At 33.4% G+C, this 14314-nt stretch overlaps 1 protein-coding gene across 1 annotated transcript in view; it reads left to right on the forward strand.

Annotated features, from left to right (window-relative positions):
• The window catches only part of LOC149779768 (RING-type E3 ubiquitin-protein ligase PPIL2-like), a 69465-nt gene that overhangs the window by 3815 nt on the left and 51336 nt on the right, over positions 1-14314 (forward strand). Inside the window, exons 2-5 of the mRNA XM_089940625.1 lie at positions 6384-6476; positions 7607-7669; positions 12778-12829; positions 14140-14191. Of these exons, the coding sequence (XP_089796751.1) occupies positions 6384-6476; positions 7607-7669; positions 12778-12829; positions 14140-14191 (260 nt within the window). The remainder of the gene's footprint in view (positions 1-6383; positions 6477-7606; positions 7670-12777; positions 12830-14139; positions 14192-14314) is intronic.

Below are 14314 nucleotides of genomic sequence, written 5' to 3' on the forward strand. Positions count from 1 at the left end.
TCGATATCACTTGCACTTTTTGATGCTGTTAACTTTTCATTTAACATTTTCACCTTCTCTTGCTCATGTTGTAACTGAATAGTTAATCTGATGTTGCTGAGCCTTAAATTTTCATTGTCAATTTTCAACATTGAAAGCTTTTGCTTCTGGCGAATTATTGTTTTTTGCAATGCTCTGTTGTTTGCAACAGAAGCTCTCTTAATGGCATATCGTGATAAGGTTCTCCTCAGTAGAGTGTTTTCATAATGAGCATCTCGTTTCTCTTTAGCAACGAAATTGAATTTCTGAAGCATTTTTTCTTTATCATTTATTAACTTTTTCATTTGAGAGGATAGTTGCAGGGTCTTTGATTTGAATTTATTTGATTGAGTTTTTAATTCTTGAGAATGAGATCTTTTAAGACTTAAAATCTCATGCTGATGTTTTTCTATAGTCTCTCTAATTTCAACAGTTTTTTGTTCCTTCAGTGACTCTGTTTGTTGTTCTGACTGTTGTTTGAACTGTGACAATTCAGTTGTTAAACTTATACATGCTTGCTTGCAATATGAAAGTACCTCTTCATAAAGTTTTCCACTTGGAACTTTAGGTGCTGTCACAGTGTTAACTGGTACTGAAAATGCTTCATTTTCAAATTCATTCTTTGCCAACCCTCATTTCCCTTTAAGTTTATTCTTGTATCGATACAGCTTTGCAATTAGAGCTTGTTTATTAATAGATGATGGATCAAGGTTAGCTATTTCTGCAAGTTTGTTTATTAAATAATGTTCATCAGTTGTCTCTGATGTACTTTTATGAGAGATGTCAATAACTGTCCGAACACTTAAAGTTCTAATGTCTTTATTGGACTCCATCATCAAGGATATACATACACCAGCATGCAAAACACGAAAAAAATAAATAAAAGAAACTTCGTACAAGATTTGTTAAATGTCTGATAAGTAATAACTATGAAACACAATTTTGCTTACTACCAAGATAATTTATCCCAGATTAAAATTGAACAAGACAAATTAATACTACTAATTGGCACGAATTAACGTGTGAGTGACCTTCTTATATATTTATAGCAGGCCGAATAAAACAGTTCAACAGAAGATAAACAAAAAACAAATTGTTCTAAATCAATTCTTTATTCATTATTATTGATTAAATAACTGACTATCATATTTTGTGTACAGTGATTTTCAGCATCTAATATTTGCATCTTCACATCGATCCATATACATGGTGAAATGAAAACGAGGCTGAACAATTACATCGAACAGGGTCATACAAAAATGAATAATTGCACTTCATTACGTGGACGATTGCAGCAGTTTTGTCTCTATTCAGTATAAGAAATGAATAATATTTATTAATATCTTGAATAGAACTGCGTAATCGGCCCATAAATTATTTTCATTAATATTTCTTCTCTTCTACGGTCATTTGTATTATCCGCACTGCGCGCTTTTTAGGAAAAAGTGTCATTTCGCATGCTTCAGAGACTTTAGAAAATATTCGGTACCTTTCAGAATCATGAAAATATGTAGCCGTTAGTAAAATTGCCATAGAGTGTACCCACCCATTTGGATTTTCACACATTTCCATACCGAAAAGTTCCGTACATATTTTGGTATGTCTGCTTTGGTTACCTCCCTATCCTTTGCCGTCCCTACTAATATAAAAACATTTTCTTTCACCTTAAATCAGACATACTAGGTAATATTCAAGCATTCACAAATATGAATAAATAGTTCAAAGAAAACATTTTCTCTTATGTATGACTAATTGCCCTCTGCTTTAGACTTTGCCTAATTTTGATTAACTTCTAAATATGAACATAATTTAAACTTCATTTTTATAATTATAAGCAAGATTGTCCTGAAAACTAAGGCCCCCAAAAATGTGTTTCCTATTGCATTGATTAGGGTAGGTAGAGTATTTTTTTAAATTACACATGTTTGTTATAATGATTAGTATATGTTGTGAAGTAAGCAGATGTACAAATCAATTTCAAGAATTTTGTTTAAATAAATTACCATAGGGGAAAAAGTGATATGGTCAGTGGTGAGAAACAGGGATGGTCAGCCAACTGGAAATACATTTGTTTTCCTAAATTTAAAATACCAAAATAGTTCACAACACTTGTGGAAACATAGCACAAAGGCAACTATATGTTCAAAACTTCGTATGTGGTAAATGATGAATTTTGAATTTACATAGAACCATTTCCATGGCTGTTTGTAAACCACATTGCAAAGGTTGTATAGAAGATATATGAGTAAATTTTACATTTATTCTTACTACAACAAAGAATTCATTACAGCTGATTTTACTCAATAATTCATGTTATGTACTCATTTTGATACTTTGAAAACCAAGATTAACTATAGGGTAGAAAAGAAAGATCTATTTACATCATATTTGTCAATGGGGGGAATTTCCAATCCTTGTGTTATATACTATCACTGATTTATTTAAACAGTTTTTGACAGGAAAACTTAACAGTGGCATTGAAGAAATAAAAACTTTCAGATGTATAGTATGAATATCCACGCCGGAATATGAATGAGTCATATAGGATTTATACTGTGCTACTGACATTTAACAACTGGAACACCAGTTAGATGGATTCATAACTGCTGACTAAAGATCATTCTTCTTTTTTGGTGCATAATAGTCATGGGTTTGTTGTGAGCAATACTATCTAATAGCTTTTAGGCATGAGCAAAAAGCCAGTTGGAGTTACTCAGTTATTTCAATTTGAAATCTCCACCAAGGCTTCTCCTTGCAACCAGCATTTGTTGGAAACCATTGGACATATTCTGATAAAGTTCGATTTATATATACACTGATCTCAATGACCTAAATGTATCTTCATATAAATTTTGTCCCATCAGACAGAGTTATGGTCCTTATCAAGTAAATTCTTGTCTTCATACTGAAACTTGGAATGCCACTTGTAGTCAGCATAGTTTAAGAACTATTCAGCATTATTTGCTGGGATTTGGTAAGAACATTGTCTCCTAGATGTAAATGCATTCGATGAGTTTTGTTCTGCCTACTCCAATGCAGAGAGAGGTTGTTGTTGTTGTTTTTGTAGGGTTTAACGCCATTTTTCAGTACACGATAGGCTATACATGGCAGCCACTATTAATGGTGAAGGAAGAACCCGGGAAAACCCCGGAAAGAACCACTGACCCACGAGAGCAGAGAGTGGTATGGCCATTGTAAATCTGTAAAAAACTTTACATGGAAGGGATTTTACTTGTAATGTGCATAGTTCAAGAACCATTAAAAATATTCTGATGCATGTTGATGTGAACATTGTTTCACAGGCATCATATATATGTGCTTTGTCTCAAACACACCATTTTGAACAGGGTTATGGCCCTTGTTGATCAACTTCATATCTTTTAAGGGAATGCTGCTTGTCCCAAAGACATCTCAAATGAGTTGGTTTTCCACCAGTCAATTTTATCATTTAAAGAGGTTGTGGTCTCTGAATGTACTTTTAATTCCAGTAGAAGTTCAACTTTTTTAAGCCTATTTTAGCACATTATACTGAGTGTGTCATTTGCAATGCACCCATTGCTAAAAGTGCATTGACTTAGTTGTATTGCATTAAACATCTGTGATGGTCTAGCTTGCTTATGAATATTATGTCAGCTGGAAATATGAATGATCAAAAAGAATAGTAAATAGACTATCTATGCTCTACGCATTTATTTCTAACTGGATCATGTATTTGCAACAGATGGGAACCTTTGGTTAATCCATATAGGACAGTAACAGTTAAAAATAGGCAAAGAAAACATGTCCAAATTCTGCATGACATGGAATTCAGGATTTATTTAGAGCAAAACTGTTGTTGTTCGCTAAGTTCAATTAAGTACAGTAAATGCATCTATGTCAAATTTTGCCATCCATCTTTAGAAAGATTATATCAGGAAGGTCAACAAATCTCGTGCCCAAACCCGACAGGCTACCAGAATGACCTATTTGGGCTACCATATATTTAATCCAAGTAGCCCAGTGGGTCAGTACTTGATATCATGGCTCATTCTACATTTTTTAAAAGAATAACCATGGCTCTGGAAAGAATTTTTTTTCTCAAGCAAGTGAGTTGCAATAAATACTCATCCATCAGTTTACTCAACACAGCTATTTGTGCTCTTACAACAAAACAATCCACTGGCACCCAATGAATGTTTGATATTACAGTGGGTCCAAAACCATGAAAATATAATGTTCAGAGTAAAGACAGTGAGTTTAAAGCTCTTTTGATATTTAGCTCTACAGATAAATATATTATCACCTAGCCCTTGATTTGTTAATGACTTTTGTGCTTACAAAGACACATTTTAATTGCCTAGGTGCCATTTTAGCGTGGCAAAGGTTTGCTTTTCAGTGAGCTATGATACATCTTTTTGAGTTCGACATTTTTGAAGTTAGGAACAGAAAATATCAAAATTATGTTATTTTTTCATCTGGTTTTTGTTACTATTATTTTCAAATCTGTTCAGTTTTATTGATACTGCCATGATCAAGCAAATCTGTAAACAGATATTTCTCTAAGTATGCAATTGCTTTTCAGTTGGAAAATGTCACTAAATTTTATTTGAAGAAGAATTCTAAGCAACTCTGTGACTTTTTTGCAATAAGTAAATCCACTCCAGTCCAACTTCATTTTGACAGCACTACTCAAGGGTGACTATCATAAGGAAGATTGCTGATTGATCAAAACAGATTTGGAAGGTTATTGGGATTTATTAAGTTACCACCAATCACACGTGTTAACATTATATGCTTTTTAAGTAGATTACAATGGCATGCATTTTGTGAAATTTTGTTTAAAGTGGCAAAAATGATTACAATTTTTCTTGAGATTGTAAGTTTGCAACATTTTCCTTTGAAACGAAATTACGATAACATACAGAAATATCTTGTAGTGTCTTTAATTTGGCATGACAAAATATTAATAGAACTGGTTTTTGAAAGTAGTTTACCTGAGGTGTACATAGCACTGTCTGACTAGATGAAAATTTAAAGATTTTGACATTCTCTGGCTCCAAACATATCAAGGTTCTAACTCAAAAATCTTTAATAGTGTCATTGAAATGGAAAATTTCTCTACATTTTAATGTTGTCTCTATTACTGAAAGTGTTTCTGTAAAGGCAAATACCATTAACAAAATCAAGGGCTATATGTGAAATTGCAACTTCTAACTTTAGTATACAAATATTTTCTCTTGTTATGTAGTCATGCAAGAGAACATTCACTAGAAAGATTTTGAACCATTGTCTTAATGACAAACATAATGTCATCATTGTATGGACCCATTTTAGTGTAAAGTTTGCATTGTGTACTTGTGAAGAAATCAAAGTTGGCTTCCATGGCAATATGTTCAGGAGTGACAATAATTAGACTGTAGACATAAGGTAATCAATAAATGGTGTATGCTAGATGTTAAGAAATGTTGACTTAGCCGTGTGTGAAGGGTAGAAAATTGACATATTTATTCTCAAGGTGTAGCCACATGTGAAGGGTAGAAAATTGATATATTTATTCTCAAGGTGTAGCCACATGTGAAGGGTAGAAAATTGACATATTTATTCTCAAGGTGTAGCCACATGTGAAGGGTAGAAAATAGACATATTTATTCTCAAGGTGTAGCCACATGTGAAGGGTAGAAAATAGACATATTTATTCTCAAGGTGTAGCCACATGTGAAGGGTAGAAAATAGACATATTTATTCTCAAGGTGTAGCCACCTGTGAAGGGTAGAAAATTGACATTTATTCTCAAGGTGTAGCCACATGTGAAAGGTAGAAAATAGACATATTTATTCTCAAGGTGTAGCCACATGTGAAGGGTAGAAAATAGACATTTATTCTCAAGGTGTAGCCACATGTGAAGGGTAGAAAATAGACATGTTTATTCTCATGGTGTAGCCACGTGTGAAGGGTAGAAAATAGACATATTTGTTCTCAAGGTGTAGCCACATGTGAAGGGTAGAAAATAGACATATTTATTCTCAAGGTGTGAATCTGCATCTGCTGCCCAGGGTTGAGTAAATGGCAAACTTTTACTTGGAACAGCCCATTTTTATCAGGTCAAAATGAGAGGATGAGCAGTTTTCATAGTCCTGTACTTTCTGAGGAGAAGAAATATCAAAGACTCATAGCTAGGAAAAATAAAATCTATGCCAGCATAGTTTCATTTTAAAGTACCTTCTCTGGGCACTGAATTTATGTTGGGCCATTGTGATTTTGTCCTGTCAATCTACCATGTGAAGTTTGAAATTTGTTAAAGAATGGTAAATATATTGATGAAGTTCCAGCTGAGATTTGAAATTGGTGATAATACTTACAGAAGTATTCTTTTTATTTTGTCACAGATATCTTACAACAACAGAGTGGAAAAATGAGTTTGGCGGTTATAAAGGAAAACAGAAAGCTGAGTTTCGGAGACTGCCTTTTTATTGCTGCAGGTAATCATGAATCAGAATGTAAAATAGACCTGCATTAGCGGTTTTCAAAAGTATACATTACCTATTTGAGAGCTTAAGTATGTTTTATTTTGTTTGAGGTGGTGTGGGTTGTTTTTCTAAAAAGAATGATAGCAAGTATTTTTGGGCACAGCTAATTAGAATACTAGTAAAACTCTGTTTGAAACATATTTTAAATAACCAGTAAATGAAATTTATATTGGATTTCATTGCATTTCATAACACTTGGGTCTTCTTTAAGCTCAAATTTTCTGTTGTAGTGGTGTTGTTCATGTATCCCAATGAAAAATCAATAAATATTTCTTTAAATATTTAACAATACAAAAGTCTGTCACTAATCTAGATTACTAGACTGTCTGTTTCTTTTCAAAATCATATCTTAAAAATCTATAATAATTTTGAATAGTACATAACCATTTCCTAACAACAAATACAGTTTTAAAGCCAATGAAAAATTAAAATTTTTAGCTGGAATGTAAATTAGGAAATGGTTTAACTACTCTGAAACAGATGATCTCCTTGATTACCCCCTAATTATCACATGGATTAATGTGTGTGTGTAATTTTGATTTTTAATGTAGCTTTAACAATTTTTCAGTCATATCGCTATGATGTCTGCAGTGTGGCAATTTATATGTGTAGCACTGGGGCATCATGCCGCAGACATGTAACATAATGTCCCACCTAGTCACATTATTCTGACACCAGGCATATCGCTATGCTGTCTGCAGTGTGGTAATTTATATGTGTAGCACTGGGGCATCATGCCGCAGACATGTAACATAATGTCCCACCTTGTCACATTATTCTGACACCAGGCTGACCAGTCCTAACACTAACATCTTAATGCTGAGTGCCTAGCGAGACAGCTGTTTGTATCATTTTTATAAGTCAATGAATAAATTGATGCCACAGTGATAGTCAGCACTATAAACTGCTATGCTGCAGATATCGTAGCAATATGACTGAAATTGTTAAAGCTGCGTTAAAAATTTAAAAAAACACAAAACTCATATAATTTTCATTAGTACATAATTTATCCAGACAGAGGGAAAAGTAAATATTTTTGTAAGTATTAAGCTTTATTATGGCACTATGTTTTTTTCTTTCAGTCTTTCAATGCAGCCATTTGAAAATCCCCTGTGTACAATGGAGGGCATTATATTTGACCTGATGTATGTATATTTTTTTCAGTGTATACCTTTTCATCAGAATGAAACTATTACATAATCTTTAATGTTTGCTAAATACACTGAATGATCATCTGTTGACTGATCCTATTAATTGTGTGTAACAAAATAATAAGCATTTAATTTGGCTGAATCAATGAAACCAGGCTGTTTGTTGTTACTGCCATTTCATTTCTTTTTTAAAAGTGTATATCTTTTTATAATGATTGGATTATGTCTAGAACATTTAATATCTTTAACAAACAAAAAATTGAACCAAAGACATAATAAAGGATCAGAATGTTTTATTTCTACTTTTCTAAAATATGCTCTTAGGTACACAAATTGTAAGGTCAAGGTCAAATGTTGTAAGGTCAAAGTTAATGGGTGAATAAACCTTTCTGACTCTACAGTCAACCCTACTTAGAATCTTCTTAATATTTTGTTGGTTATTTTTGTAGGTATAGTGTGGTCTTGTTTTATTTCTGACTTTTTCAGTAAATCAGACACAGCAGTGCTGGTGTCGTTAATAGCAGCATCATAAACTTTTGTGAAAACCCATTGTTCTAAAAATACCAGAAAGAATTTGAAAAAACTTTCTACACTTAATATTAAGAGTGATGATTGCTTTGTGCCATCAAATTGAATCCCACATTTTTTGGGTGAGTGGTGGGGGATATAAAGGTCAGCCTGTTGATGTATATTGGGGGTGAAACAATTCATTGATATATCGATGCAGTGATACTTTTGCTGAAGCAATACACATATTGATACAAGAGACAGAGAATTGATACAAAACGATACATCCGTATGCATATTGTTTTAGTCTTTAGCAATCATGAATAATTAGTATTAGTTGCCTTGTAATTCTGTAAAATTATAATCCATCTGAAACAGCATTAATTTTGCAGTCATAGTCACTCATGTTTATTAATAAGAATGAAAAAGACTATTTGAGAATACCCATTTGCTGCCTACAAGTTAACACAAAGTGACATTGTTCATAATCTGGCCTCCCCCCATTCGATACTAATTATCTTAACCAAGAAATATGTTCAGCATACATTCCAAATTGTGTTTCACAAATATAATGAAGTACTTTGCCTATCATTTAACAACCAATTTCATGCAAAGTTTTTGCGTTGAATTATATCTTGATTCTTTTTTGGTCAATTTGAAAGTTAAGCTACTGGTTTGTTGCACGGTGAAATATGTTACATTGAATTCTCGTTGTGATTATTGCGTGTTCTGGTCCAGGTTAAAGAATAACCACCAATCAGAAATCAGTGTAACTTATTCTTTGCATGACAAACCAGAAATATTGGCAGAGCAACAGAGTCTTTGCAAGAAAGTCATTATACATGTCAAGTACTTATGCAGAGATGCTGTCAGAGTGTGCCATTGCGTGAATCATGCAATTTATGAATTTGCATGCTTGGAGAACAGTGAAATGCGAGAACTCCCACAAATTTGTTGGAAGTCCCACATATGAAAGTGTGATCAGCGAAGTATACAATTTTTCTTTAACCCTTCTTGTCACAACATCTGTTTGTTGGATAGCAGCTGTTCAACATATGGGTTCTTCAAGCACATCATAAATGTCTGTGATACTAAATTTGAATAGCACAACATGCCCAGGAAAAAGCATTATGGTGTAGTTTGAAACCATTTATAAAAATGTTTTACAAATGCATGTTTAAAATACTGGCTACCTAGTGAAACCAAAATGTCTGCTTTCCGCTGTGGTTCATTACAATTTTGTTCAGCAGATACTTGCTGATGATAGCAATGATGACAATAATTTTTAAAGTTATGAAGTATATCAGATTACAGTAGTTCCCCTCTTATAAGGCCACCCCTACTGCAGCAGGGAAGTGGCCTTATAATGAAGGTGGCCTTTCTAGAGGGGGATGACAAATGTGAATAGTAAATACGCATGAAGACAGTCAAAAAGTACATTTAATTTAAAAACATTTAATATTTTCATTAAAATATCACATGCATGTTGTGAAATAAATGAAAAACAAACTGTTTCATCATTTTCAAAAGAATGTTATGAATAACTATTGATATAGTTTTAAAACTGTCTTTATAATTATGTTACAGATTACATCATCTGTCACTCTGTTGGTAACAGTCTTAAAAACAAACCAGTCTCGTCACAATTAAAAATATCCTTGCTGTCATATCCCCTGCATATATCGTTTAGTCTTTTGTTCCAATCTTCGACAACTTCATTATTAACATCAGCTGATACTGCACTAAGGAAAGAACACTTAATATTGTGTCGCACTTGAAATCTGTGCAACCATCCGTTACTTGCGGTAAAGTCGTCATATCCCAATTCAACTGACAAAATTGTTGCTTTTTCTTGTCATTCAGATCAGGATACAAACATCTTCTGGCTGAAACAATCTTCCTTTCTCCGTCCATTTCACCTTCCCACTTCTGCAGAATTGTTTCCTTATCTTTCATGATATTGTTCATCAGAGTCTTTCCAACATTAGTTTTCTGCAAGTATCCTTGACCCCCCCCCCCGAACCTCTCAGTCAGTTGAATTACTTTCACTTTCTCTTCTAAACTGATAATTTTTCTTTTCCTCGATGACATGTTGATCTTTCTGCAGTAAGTTATTCATGTTGCCAACTACAATACTGATAAAACAATTTTGTATGCATCTAAACAAATTGCCATGTGTTTTTAAAGGAAGTGATCTTGTCACGTGATTCGTTAGTCGCAGTCTGGTACCCTATTCTTTTTGTACATTTCTTTGCACTAAGTGAGTGAAACCAAAACGGCTTCGATATGTACCATTTAACATCACGCAGAATTGACCTCGCGGCCGTTAGGATTTGTAATTTTGACAATTATTGTCAGTAGTATCAGCCACTAATTATCAAAGTGAACATCTTACTAAGGAAGCCATAAGGACTATCAAACCATTTTCCTGCTGACTTGTGTATTGTACATCGATACTGCCACTTCTCAGCTGTTACTACTGTTCAATAATTGTAAACTTAACATTTATCGAAGTGACTATAACCAGACATCTTATGATAACAGAGCAGTAAGGCTAATTGGATTACATGTACTTACCCTTTTGTGTGGATTACAATTTGCGTCTTTCTCGGCTTTATGGAATAAATGTGGCTTCTCGTGAGGCGTAAATGATATAATATTAACCTTAGTGGTACATGTACTTTAGTCAACACTTCTTTCAGTAACGAAAACCTGACATCGGGAAACAGAAATCGGATTACTTAACACACATTATGAATAAAATACTGGTTCTGGATGCATATCAAAATAAAATGCGGCTGCTTGTGAGGGCTAAATTGTATATTATTGCACTAATATGCTGGCTGCTGGTCGCGTTGCCGGGTGGCCTTTCGTGAGGGGTACTTGGCAAACTCATTGGTGCCAATGGATTCTGGCCGTAAGGAGCGGGTGGCCGCTGGTCAGGGGGGCAGTTCAAGAGGGGGACTACTATATTAGAGCTGGGAAATTGTTAATGCAGATACCAGTAAGTGATTTTGAGCCTGAAATGGTGTTAAATACGAGTTAGTGATCATGCTGGATGGACAAAAAATAGAAAGCATGACCCTTTCAGTGGTATTTCAAAATTGAAATTAAAATGAATTTACAAAGTGCAGAATAATGAGCCTAATTAAAATACAGACAATTTAAAAGTATAATGCAATTTCTTTTTTTTAATTAGTCAATTTCACCTGGAGATCATATGCTACAAAACCATATACATTTATCCATATCAGGGTAAGATAAATAAAATAAGGGTAAAAAAAAATGAAATTAATAAGTAAAGATATTTATTTATTTTAATAAATCTGTCTGCACAAGCATTGATGGACTAAATACCATTATACAGCATTATGGAACAGATAAGAAATTTGGCATAGTAGTCAGTAAACTACTGATTTAACATATATATATATATATATATATATATATATATATATATATATATATATATATATATATATATATATATATATACCAGTTCTCATTTCCTATGATGCATGCATTTATATTTGGATATATATTTTGTATGTTGCATTAGTAAACAGGTAAACTTTGTTTTAAATCTATTGTCATTCCCCTATATCTGTTCTTACCCTCTAGAGCCAAGCCCCAGGTCATATTTTAGAAACTATTGATGTTCCCACCCTATAACTTTATGCAGTGTATACACTTTCTCAGCATTAAAAGGCATAGTCATTTATGTAACCATCATTGTCCTGTGAACATTTTCCTGCCCCACGACACTTGTCCCTAATTCATAAATTAGATGTTCATACTCCTGCCCTGAAGTATAACCACACATACATGAAATGATCAAGAGAATTTATTTATTTATTTAGCATAAAGTACTTGGTTAGTCCTTACACCTCATGCATCCTGGGTAATTGTTCAAACACTATTCAAACACCATCCTATACAAACCAAGTCATTTGTACAACAGGCACTGGCAACTGGGTCTCTCCCAGCCCCATGGAAATTGCCTCTGGATCATAGCATAGAAAGTAACCATAGCCCAACCCTAAAAGTATAAACACACTTATGTGGCTTGATAATATGAAGTCACTTACAGTAACCAACAGAATAACGTTAGGCTGAGGGCAAAATGTATCTGGACATAGTATTCCAGGGAACTGAGGACAAAAAGTATCTGGACATAGTATTCCAGGGAACTGAGGACAAAAAGTAACTGGACATAGTATTGCAGGGAATTCTTCTGTCATCATTTAGTCATCCACACATGGTCTAGCAAACTGAAATAAGATATAGGAAGTACAGCACTCCCTCTCTGTATTGTCCCATTTCATAATACATTTCCTCTATTATGACAGGTATGGCTTTGGATTCCATTTTATTATGTTATACTAAAATTATGTTTGATTCATGTCATATACCATGGTCTCATTATAAAGTGGTATAATCCATGGTTCCTGTATTCAGCATTGCAATGAGATAATATAGTATGTAGTTAACTTTGAGTTGAAATAACTGATGAGATATTATATTTTGTTTCTGTTCAAATATGAAGTGTTTATTTCTTTTATTTAAAAATGAGCAGTATTTTGCTTTATTTTAAGGAATATTGTGCCTTTCCTGAAAAAGTTTGGCATCAATCCAGCCACAGGAGAGGTAAGTCATATCCTAAATCAGACACTTTGTCATACTGTAATATATGGGTTTATGTAATAAATATAGTATTGTGTAGTATATCACACTGGTGCATAAAAGGCAGCAGCATTACTAAAACCTTTAATGTTTTTTTGTGGATATGCAAAGTATTTTCAATGGATGTTATATTTAGAATTTATTGTTGTAATAGTCGTACACTGTTTTGTTAGAAATTCAGGCATTCTGCTTCACCATGATAAAATAACTGTTAAACAATCATTTATCATCATGGACTAATGTAAGGGTCTCAAACTCAAATCAAGGACCACATAAGGACAAGTACATGACCAGAGGGTCTCATCGCTGAAACCTTTTCATTGAGCGATAGCAGCTCATATGACATGTAGCCAGTTGAAATGTAGGAAACAAAAGTAAATGATAAAACAATCAGATTTTTTATCAAAACTAGCTGACTGTGAACAAAAAAATTTGCATTATTAATTTTTTCATAAATTCCAAGTGTTGTTTCAGGCCATGGGAAATAATTCCACAGGCCGCCAGTGAACCATGTATTTGAGACCCCTGATCTAATGCATTGTCCATGCAGCTCCACTTTATTAAACATGAAAGTAATAAAACTTTTTAAAATGTTATAACTACATCTATGTTGCATTTCATTATTTGAGAGCAGTTTGTGTTAGTAGTTACAGTCGAAATGGTCTTAATGTTGATCTGCCTTCTATGACCATCCTTGAAATCTTTCATTTTTCTTTCTAAAATTATTTTTTCATTATTTTATTAGTCACCTTTGAATGCATACAAGGTTTTTTCTACATGAGAGATATGTCACTATTATATTTATTTCATAAATTATATCTTGTCTCCAATAATCCTTCACATCTCTTACACGTCATGAAAGTTAACATCATTCTGAGCTACTGTGTTTGAATGTGGTGGATTCTTTGTATGGATTTTGTACTTCTGATTTTTCTTTCTAATTACTATCGTTCTTACACTTCCACAAGGGTAAATGAGAATTAAGTACATTTAGTCATGAGATTTTATATTCTCTGTCATGTTATTGCACAATAGCCACATTGGCTGATTGGTTAATATGCTGAACTTTGCAACCAGATGTTTAGAATGGTGCAGTTGAAATCATATTGAGACCTGACTAGGTCACCTGCTGTGGTGATTCCTTGGGCAAGCCACTTTATTCTGATTGTCTTAACACAAAATGTCTTTATTTTAAACACCAATCAATCAGCCAAACAACTAGACTATTACTGTATGTCCAGCTTGACCTAAAAATGAATATTCTTATTTTCCAGAAAATGTCTGCAAAAGATCTTATTCGACTACACTTCCACAAAAATGCTGAAGGTAAATACTTGATTTCATTTATTTTTGTGGGCATCAATTTTTGTGGTTTTGCTAATTTTTGTTGAGGGGATTCAGATATCACCTTTTTATTCACTCATATATTTCATATATCAATTACAGAAT

The sequence above is a fragment of the Sinohyriopsis cumingii genome, chromosome 17 (genome assembly GCF_028554795.1).
Source record: "Sinohyriopsis cumingii isolate HCF-2022 chromosome 17, ASM2855479v2, whole genome shotgun sequence".
NCBI classification, from domain to species: Eukaryota; Metazoa; Mollusca; class Bivalvia; order Unionida; family Unionidae; genus Sinohyriopsis; species Sinohyriopsis cumingii.